This window comes from Aplidium turbinatum, chromosome 1 (assembly GCF_918807975.1).
Source record: "Aplidium turbinatum chromosome 1, kaAplTurb1.1, whole genome shotgun sequence".
Taxonomy (NCBI): domain Eukaryota; kingdom Metazoa; phylum Chordata; class Ascidiacea; order Aplousobranchia; family Polyclinidae; genus Aplidium; species Aplidium turbinatum.
This window is the reverse complement of record NC_137472.1, coordinates 22,813,185-22,822,843: the sequence shown is the minus strand read 5'-3', so window position 1 is coordinate 22,822,843 and position 9,659 is coordinate 22,813,185. Positions and strand designations below refer to the sequence as shown.

The 9,659-nt window shown below is 40.0% G+C and overlaps 3 protein-coding genes across 3 annotated transcripts; all 3 read left to right on the top strand.

Moving 5' to 3' along the window:
* The first annotated feature begins 4,538 nt into the window (after window positions 1-4,538).
* On the top strand, window positions 4,539-5,516 carry LOC145788322 (uncharacterized). The gene has a single exon (XM_082600103.1). It carries the CDS (start codon window positions 4,539-4,541, stop codon window positions 5,514-5,516), a length of 978 nt encoding a protein of 325 aa, XP_082456229.1.
* A 33-nt stretch (window positions 5,517-5,549) lies between these two features.
* LOC145788315 (uncharacterized) lies at window positions 5,550-6,839 on the top strand. Its single transcript, XM_082600095.1, has one exon. The coding sequence runs from the start codon at window positions 5,550-5,552 to the stop codon at window positions 6,837-6,839; it is 1,290 nt and encodes a 429-aa protein (XP_082456221.1).
* Window positions 6,840-6,905: 66 nt separating this feature from the next.
* Window positions 6,906-7,442, top strand: LOC145788311 (uncharacterized). The gene has a single exon (XM_082600092.1). The coding sequence runs from the start codon at window positions 6,906-6,908 to the stop codon at window positions 7,440-7,442; it is 537 nt and encodes a 178-aa protein (XP_082456218.1).
* Window positions 7,443-9,659: the final 2,217 nt, after the last annotated feature.

Genomic DNA, 9,659 nt, shown 5'->3' with positions numbered 1-9,659 from the left:
CAAAACGCAAAATGCTTGAAAATTTATCAGTAATTTCTCTCTGAAGAAGGAATCGCAAATCTAAGTTTCAAAGCACAATTTCTGTGTGAAAAACTGAAAAGGTATTTTGGGTCCAATATTAAAACAGATAAACAAAGCAGAAAGAAATAATAATTATTACTGCCCACAAATACTACTCAAAGCAGGACATCATCAAAGCTGCTGCCATGATTCTCAGAAATAAGATTAAAATGTCTCCGGTAAAGCAGTTAAAGCCACCTATAACAGCGGATCTGTTGAATGTTGAATCTTGCAGAATCTACGTGCAGTAGGCATAATAATTAAATCAAATGAAAATACCATAAAAAATTCCAAACTTTGTATTTTGCTTTCTGCTTAAAGGGCTGTTTAGTGTTTACAGCAAAGTCAGCAATAATTGAAAAAATTCCCAAAAACGCAAAATGCTTGAAAATTTATCAGTAATCTTAAGCGTTATTGGTAGTAAAAATGTGCATACTGTGAAATCCATCAAGCTTGTCAAATTAGTCGTGTTTGTTTAAGAACAATAACATAATTATCGTAATTTACTGATAATTTCAGATAATTTTTTTTTGTTTTCCTTGTGAACACCATCATTAAAGCAATGGCAGAACGCTGAGTTGTTGAGATAAGAATTACAATGTAGGCACTGTATTAGTGGGAATAAAAATATTTGATTGAGGTAGGCTATGTCGCATAGGTAGGCTACAGTAAATGAGAAAGGTTATACTGTATTTAGTATAATTTTACCACGCAACTCGATCCGCCTATTGTCATGCAAAAACTACTACAAGATGCAAAAAATGTGATGTCGGTCTGCATGTCAAATGCTTCAAGCAATATCATATTCCGCAATGACTTGTTTCAGTAATGTTGTGTTACTTTACTAATTTTCATCTTCATATTTTTTGAACTTTCATTTCAATAAAATGCTCGATGACAATAATGACATGACAAGACATGAACAAGACATTTCCCATTTATCACTTTGAGCGATAAGTAAAATGTAATAACGCTTAGTGTATGAGATTTTACGCCCTTTATTTTTTATTATTGTTCCGTAGTTGCGGTTACCACTTTTAGTTGTCGTGTGCTGCTGCGAAACCTTCCGAAGTTTACCGTGACAGAATTGTTTTGTAAGCGAGTTAGCTAATATTTTTATGTGCATTTTTTTTATCTGTAAATATCAGCAGCCGATTTGAGGTAGTAAGAGAATTCTTAAGTTTATAGTGAACATATTGTACAGTAGTTTTTTGTTAGTCAAATCCGTGTGTGTTCGGTTTCAGTGCACTGTACAGTTAGCCTAATTATTTTGTATTCATGTGTTTCAAGACAATTAGGCTGTGAATTGTCATGTGATTCAATGTGATCAGTACGTGTGGAGCACATAAAAGTTTGGTAAGTGCATTGGCATGTTTGGTGGGAACCGCTTAATTCGTTGTTTTATGTATTTATGTTCGTTGTATTATTATTCCACAGTAAACCGTCCTGCAAAAATCTACTGAGTGTGTCCAGTGTTGCCAGGTCGCGTTTACTCACAAAAAAGGAAAATCTTATCAGAACGCGAGCGTCACGCTCCACGGCGCTGTGCGCGAAGCTGATACAGTTTACAAACTTTTTCATGGAGACGAAGAGGTGTCCTTCTCTCAGTTTACAATATTGGTCGATACGAAGAGGTGTCCTTCGTTCAGTCTACAAACTTTTCATCAAAAACGAAGAGGTATCTTTCTCTTGCGGATTGAACAATAATTTATTCTTGTGCCTTCATATTAATTCTTGTGCCTTTATATTGATATTCTTGTGCTTTTTGTAGCTTATTGTGCATTTTTTGTTCTTGGTGTAATTTATCTGCTTGGGGGCCATGGCTGATCAAGTGACTGCAAAAGAGCGTGGTTCGTGGGAGGTGTTGGGTAGGACAGATGGGCCTGGTTCGGAGGTGGCGGTGCATTCCACAGGGAGGGCTTCAAAATCCAAAAGCTTGGTTGAGGGTGTTTCTCAGGCTCACTCAACTAAAAGCCATCATTCTAGTCATTGTTCAATTAGTATTAAACGTAGAGAAGGGCGCATAAAAGTTGAATTGGCCAAACTCGCTTTGAAGCACCTCGATGAGGAAGAAGCTGAAAAAAGAAATCAGATAAAAAGAAAAATTGAAATGGCAGAAGCTGAGGCTGAATTGTGGGATACCACGTCGCAAAGGAGTAGTTATATCACCCTAGACTGCTATCAATCAGAGGATAAGAAGTCTCCTCACATTGATCCTGTCGTATCTCAGTCTCCCCATATCGATCCAGTTGTTCCCCAGTCTCATCGCATGGATCCTGTTGCACATCAGTCTCATCACATAGATCATGTTGCATCTCAGCGTCGTCATATGGATCCTGTTATACCTCAGTCTCATCACATGGATCCTGTTATACCTCAGTCTCATCACATGGATCCTGTTGTACCTCAGTGTCGTCATATTGAAGTTGGAGATCGATTTCTCCCCAAACCCTCTGTGGAGAAATTCGAAGGTGACCCCATGGACTATTGGGCCTTTGTAAATCGGTTTGAGGTCAATGTGGCAAATAAAGTTTATGATGATGATCTTCGATTGGTTTATCTGTTCCAACATTGCAGTACATCTGTTTATGAAAAGGTGAAGCATCTTGCCAGTGAACGAAACAAGTCTCGAGCGTACAGTATGGTGTGGCATGAGTTGTATAGCAGGTACGGCCAACCACACGTTGTCTCACGATGTTGTGAGCATCGTCTTTTAGATTTTTCTAGAATTTCGCAAAATGATGCAGAGGCATTAGAAAGTTTTGCAGTTTTAATGAAAAGATGCTTGGCAGCAATGGAGGATGCTGGAACACCTTCACCCATGAATTCTGTGGACTTCATTAGTTCTCTTGTTAATAAACTTTCTGTGGATCTAAGAAAAGATTGAGTAGATAAAGCTATGAATGTGCAAGAGGACTACGGGAGAGTGGCTGAGTTTTCAGACTTTGCAGAATTTGTTATCCATCAATCACTGAAGGCTAACTCAGTGTATAGTAAAAATGCTATTTCCAAAAATTGTAAGGAGTAATACAAACGACAATGGCCGTAGTCACCGGGTATTGACAGCTTTAGCTGATGAATCATCCAAACCCATCCAACATTCAAAATATGATCAAAAGCGTTGTGTTTGTTGTAATGCAGAGCACAAATTAGATAACTGTGCTCTATTTAAACAAAAAACTCCTAGGGAGCGAACAATGTTTGCATCGAAACTTGGATTATGTTTTAATTGTCTATACCGAGGCCACAGAGCAAACCAATGCAAACTTACTGTGAGATGTAACTTAGATAAGTGCCATGGTATGAGTCACCATCGCTTGTTATACTTGCCCCCCACTGGCCAAAGAAGTGCTTCGATGGTAGCGAATAATCCCGAAGCAAGAAATTGTATGCAATGTTCACTTGTTCCTATGAATTCCTTACCTTATTTGGATATCGTACCTGTAAAGGTACGAAGTGGTGATAAAAAGACACGAACCTATGCTTTGTTGGACTCCGGCTCCAACAAATCATTTTGTGAGCAAAGTTTGCTTGATGAGTTGAATGTGAGTTGTGCTGATAATGTGGAAACCCAGTTTACTTTAAGAACCCTCACCACTAGCCATCCTGAAGTTATTAATACTTCATCTAATTTAACTGTGCTTCCTTTGGTAGAAGAAGGAGAATATAAACTTAATGGCCTTGCTGTGTTGGATGAGATTCCAGCCAAACCCAACAATATGTCTGATGCCACTTTGTTGAGTGAGTTAGATTATTTGCATGATGTTTCTTTTCCTAATTTAGTGACTGGAGATGTGACGTTGCTGTTAGGCAATGACAATGTGATGCTGCATCGGTGTCTTGAAAGTAGATTCTCCCCTGACTCAACAAAGTACCCGGACGCAGTGAAGACGCCATTAGGCTGGCTATTGAAAGGTCCTGCCTTGGTTGAGCAGCAAGAAATTTCCAGTTCTGGATTCTTTTCATCGGCTGTCTGATGTAATTATTGATGATGAAGGAACTATGTATCCTTCACCGTTGGAGCATGACATACCCCATGTTGAAGATTTGCTCACATGGATTGGTAACAACAAAGAAGCAGCAGAGTTTGGGTTGAAATACTCAAAAAAAGATGTAATTGCTCACGAAATGATGAAACGCCATATTGTCCATTCTGATGGGCATTATGAGCTACCTCTTCCCTGGAAAAATGATGCCGTTGAAATGCCTGAAAGTAAAAGCATGGCTGAAAAACGTCTATCCACATTAAAAAAACGGTTATTGCGAGATGATGAGCTTTGCAAACGTTATGTGAAACAGATGGAAGATTATGTTGAGAAAGCTCATGCTGAAATTGTGCCTGAAAATAAATTAACACCAAAAATAAAACATGGTATCTGCCACATCACCCAGTCATAAATCCAAAAAAGCCGGATAAGACGCGCATTGTGTTTGACTGTGCTGCAAAATCACATGATCAATCTTTAAATGATTATTTGATGAAAGGTCCCGATCTTGTCAATTCTTTGGTAGGTGTGCTGATGAGGTTTCGCAGCCACCGTGTTGCAATTGTTGCTGATATACAAGCGATGTTTCACCAAGTGACAGTGCGAGACCGTGATGCTCTCAGATTCCTATGGTGGCCTCATGGCGACATCAAGCAAAATCCTGTCCCTTATCGAATGCGAGTGCACTTGTTTGGTGCTCGTTCATCGCCTAGTTGTGCCGCCTTTAGCTTGCGCACATGTGCTCGAGAGTATGGTAAATTTTTTGACCCTAATGTTGCACAGAACGTGTTGAATTCTTTTTACGTGGACGATTTTCTTTCCGGCGCTAACAACAAAGAAGCTGCTATAAAATTGGCCAGTGATACAAAACAGCTCTTATCTCTGGGCGGCTTCAATCTCACAAAATGGGTGTCCACTTGTAATGAAGTGACTAACTCCCTTCAAGAACCAAATGCGCCGAAACCTATGCAGGAATTGAACTTGGCCGGCAAGCATGAAAGAGTGTTAGGGATAGTTTGGAATGTAGTTGATGATGACTTTCGCTTTTTCGTAAACCCTCCTGATAGAATACTGACACGACGTTCAATGTTATCTATTATGAACTCCTTGTTTGACCCCTTAGGTTTGGTCGTGCCAGTAGTTCTCGCCGCACGATTGTTGTTTCGTGAGACATGTAGGCTGGCTTTGGACTGGGATGAAAGAGTGCCTGTTTCTATTGGCAAGAAATGGGAAACTTGGGTTCAAAGTCTAGCACAGTTGAGTGATGTACGCATACCACGTTTTTATGAGATGAGGTCTGACAACACGCCTATTGTTGGGAAGCAACTGCACATATTCGCTGATGCTTCTAATAATGCGAGAGGTTCTGTTTGCTATTTGCGTACAATATATTCGGATGGAAAGGCTCAGTGTAACATTGTAACTGCAAAATCCTTTTTAGCCGACTCCGAGAAACGAACAATTCCATAGCTTGAACTTGAAGCTGCATTGGATGCCGTAAGAATGGCGCAAAACGTTAAACGCCAGTTGCAGTTAAATGACTGCACCTGTATATTTTGGTCTGATTCTGCCGCAGTGTTGCGTAGCTTGTTGGCAGATTGTAAAAGTTTTCCTGTTTACACCCGAAATCGTTTGTCAAAAATTCAAGCACATACATGTGTATACGACTGGCGATATGTCCCCACGGAGTTGAATCCAGCTGATCAAGCTTCTGGTGGACTCACTGCTGAAGCCATGTTGAAGTCCGGTATGTGGTTGGAAGGCCCTCAGTTTTTAAAATTAAACCCAGAGAGTTGGCCTAAGCCATTGGATAATCTGAAGCCAAATTCCTGTACTTATAAACTCTTTGATGCTGTCAATGAAGCTAAGGTTTTTTCTAGTCTATCTGAAGTTGACTGCAAACCAACCGATCGATTACTTCTTCAGTTTTCATCTTTACATAAACTGAATGTGTCCACAGCATGGTTGTTACGTTTTAAAAACTATTTGAGATCGAAGTGCAATGGAGTGAACTTCGCTGTTAATGGACCAGTTTCGGCAACCGAATTATATAACAGTGAAGTTGCACTCGTTAAATATGTGCAACGTAATCAACTCCCTTTGTGGTTCAAACACTCAAATAACTTGAATGTAAATGCTCAATTAAAGAAATCAGATGCTTTGCACAAGCTTGACCCCGTTTTGGTTGAAGGAGTTCTGAGAGTTGGTGGACGACTTGACAACGCCAACATGTGTTACAATGCAAAACATCCAATGATTGTGCCACAGGACTCGCACTTGACCAGATTATTAATTGACCATTATCATCGCAATATTGGACACTTGGGCGTCACCTCTACTCTAAATGCTATGCGTCAGCGTTATTGGTGCGTGAACTCTCGAGTTATGATTCGCCGTTTTATTAGTAAATGTGTCTCTTGTTTGAAGAGAGAAGCCAGATTAGGTCAACAAGTTATGGCTGATCTTCCCTCTGCCCGACTGCGAGTACATGAACCTCCATTTAGTCATTGTGGCATTGATTTCTTTGGCCCACTGCACGTCAAAGTGAAGCGCACCGAACACAAGCGCTATGGCTGTATATTTACCTGTATGACAAGTAGAGCTGTTCACCTCGAGCTTGTTCCTGATATGACAACCAGCTCCTTTATCAATGCTTTGAGACGTTTTATTTCAAGACGTGGACCAGTGTCCCAAATCTACACAGACAATGGTACCAATTTTGTCGGTGGCGAACGTTTGTTGCGAGAAGCAGTAGCCGAATGGAACGTGGTTCAGATACATGATTATCTTTGACAAAACGCCGTAGAATGGAGTTTCAACCCACCCCCAGCCAGCCATTTTGGAAGTTGCTGGGAGAGAATGATTAGGACAGTGCGTAGGATATTAACGACTGTACTAAAGGATCGAGTAATCACCGACGATACCTTGAGTTCCGTACTTACTGAGATAGAATGCATAGTGAATTCTCGTCCATTGACTGATGTGCCGTTGGAGGCAGGAGAAGAGTTACCTTTGACTCCCAATCATTTGCTAAAATTGAACACTGTTGTCGCTCTTCCCCCTACTCTATCGAATGAAAAGGATTGTTATGCTAGAGAAAGGTTCCGTGTCGTTCAGTACCTTGCTGATCAGTTTTGGGATAGGTGGCTACAAGAATACCCCCACACAATTATGACCCGCCAAAAATGGCATGAACTGAGACGAAATGTCACAGTGGGCGACATTGTTTTAATTGCTAGTGAGGATTCCGCTAGGTGTGATTGGCCTCTGGGTAGAGTAATTAGTGTTAATCATGATAAACACGGCGTCGTTCGTAGCTGTTCTGTACTTACACAAAAGGGTGTACGTGAACGACCTATTGTGAAACTGTCCGTACTAATTCCTGCTAAAGAGTAGAGTTGATGTCATCGTTTTTCTATTGTATTGCAATGCTCTTGCTACACGATCCGCTTTCTCTGTCGTTTAGGCAGTGTGATGCGGTATGTGATCGTAAAATCTTCTGTATCGTGTTTGTAAAAATGTGTACTGATTCTGCAGTCCCCATTTTGGTGGGGGAGTGTATGAGATTTTACGCCCTTTATTTTTTATTATTGTTTCGTAGTTGCGGTTACCACTTTTAGTTGTCGTGTGCTGCTGCGAAACCTTCCGAAGTTTACCGTGACAGAATTGTTTTGTAAGCAAGTTAGCTAATATTTTTATGTGCAGTTTTTTTATCTGTAAATATCAGCAGCCGATTTGAGGTAGTAAGAGAATTCTTAAGTTTATAGTGAACATATTGTACAGTAGTTTTTTGTTAGTGAAATCCGTGTGTGTTCGGTTTTAGTGCACTGTACAGTTAGCCTAATTATTTTGTATTCATGTTTTTCAAGACAATTAGGCTGTGAATTGTCATGTGATTCAATGTGATCAGTACGTGTGGAGCACATAAAAGTTTGGTAAGTGCACTGGCATGTTTGGTGGGAACCGCTTAATTCGTTGTTTTATTATTCCACAGTAAACCGTCCTGCAAAAATCTACTGAGTGTGTCCAGTGTTGCCAGGTCGCGTTTACTCACAAAAAAGGAAAATCTTATCAGAACGCGAGCGTCACGCTCCACGGCGCTGTGCGCGAAGCTGATACACTTAGCATTACGCACAAGAAATTTGTGAAATTTGATAACGGATTTGCCTAGCGTCTTATATATAGGACGGCTTTTTTCTCAAAAAGTACAAACACAATTAGGAAAAAAATGATTGTGATACATTTTTAGGTCATACTGTAATTATGCAATATTTAAACTTTCCGAATTTTTTTTTACTTTCACTTTCGGCACAAATGGGTTAACTTTTTAAGCTAAATGGCACTTATGCATTCGGTTATAATTTTTGGATTAAAGTTATATCGCCATGCTAGAAAAAAAATCGATCTTACAGTCTATAACCAGGGTTGCCATCGACATAGACCCCAAAATAAGGACAACCTAAAAATTAAATTTTCATACGAAACAAACGTTTTTGAACAAATCTTTGTATTTATGAGAGCTATGATATCAAAGGCGATAGTTTTTGCCAGAAACGATCTGTTTCAGCAACTCTTTGTTCGTAGAAAATACTTTCTGCATCTCCTGACAGCTCAAGTCTAGGCTTACCTTTACATGTAGCGGAGATCTGTCATTTCACTAAGTCTGTTTCTTTTCTTGGTTTACTGACCGGAAGAGAGACGATGACGCTAACCAGCTTGTAGAGCAACAGAAAATATTCGTCACTAGTAAAGATCTTCATCCACTTGTCCTCAGGTTCGTCCTTGCGGAACACAACATCTGAAATCTTCTTAAGCAGAGCAATGACAGCCGAGACCTCATCAAAGAACTCATGTTTCATTGCCATTAGCGGATCAGTTTGTTTCGCTAACCCCTTAACTTACTCATACTCAATTGTTTGATCTTTTAACAGGGTCCAGTTGATGTGTGTTGGAATGTTGGACGCTTATCAAACCGATACTACATATTGTAACGAATAGAATTAAGTAACAAAAGTAGATGACACCATTTAATGGCTTTAATAAACTAAATAGGCACTGCGTCTGAAAAACATAACAGAACATAACAGAACATAAATATACCTTCACGTAACAGCAACAGAAAACTATACTAGCACCACCCTACTTCAACCCAAGCAGCGTGTTAATGGTAACTCAACAAAGGTGTAAAGGAAGACGCGGCCTTACACGTGAGCGGCGCCGCTGCAATCAACACAAAGCTTTAAGCAACAGAACAGAACTTCACGACATTCACCCCCGGTTAAATGGAAAACTCGACACTACATAAATTACATCACGGCATTATAACAAGTACAAGGATTCAAGCCAAGCCCAGTAAATAAATACATAAATTGCAAAAACTAAGTCACGTATCAAAGCCATAGCGCACAACAGGACGGCATGTTCGTGTGGAGCGACGTAACGATGAGTTTTGTTCAGGATTGGTAGGACCAGCTTCTGAAGATTCGACATTTTGTAAAATTGGAGCAGGATCCAAGCGAGGTTGAGCTGATTCCAACATTCCAAAATCAATTTCTAATGGCTCCGTTAGCGTTTCGTCATCATGAGTGGTGGTAATCTGTTTAGGATTAGGTG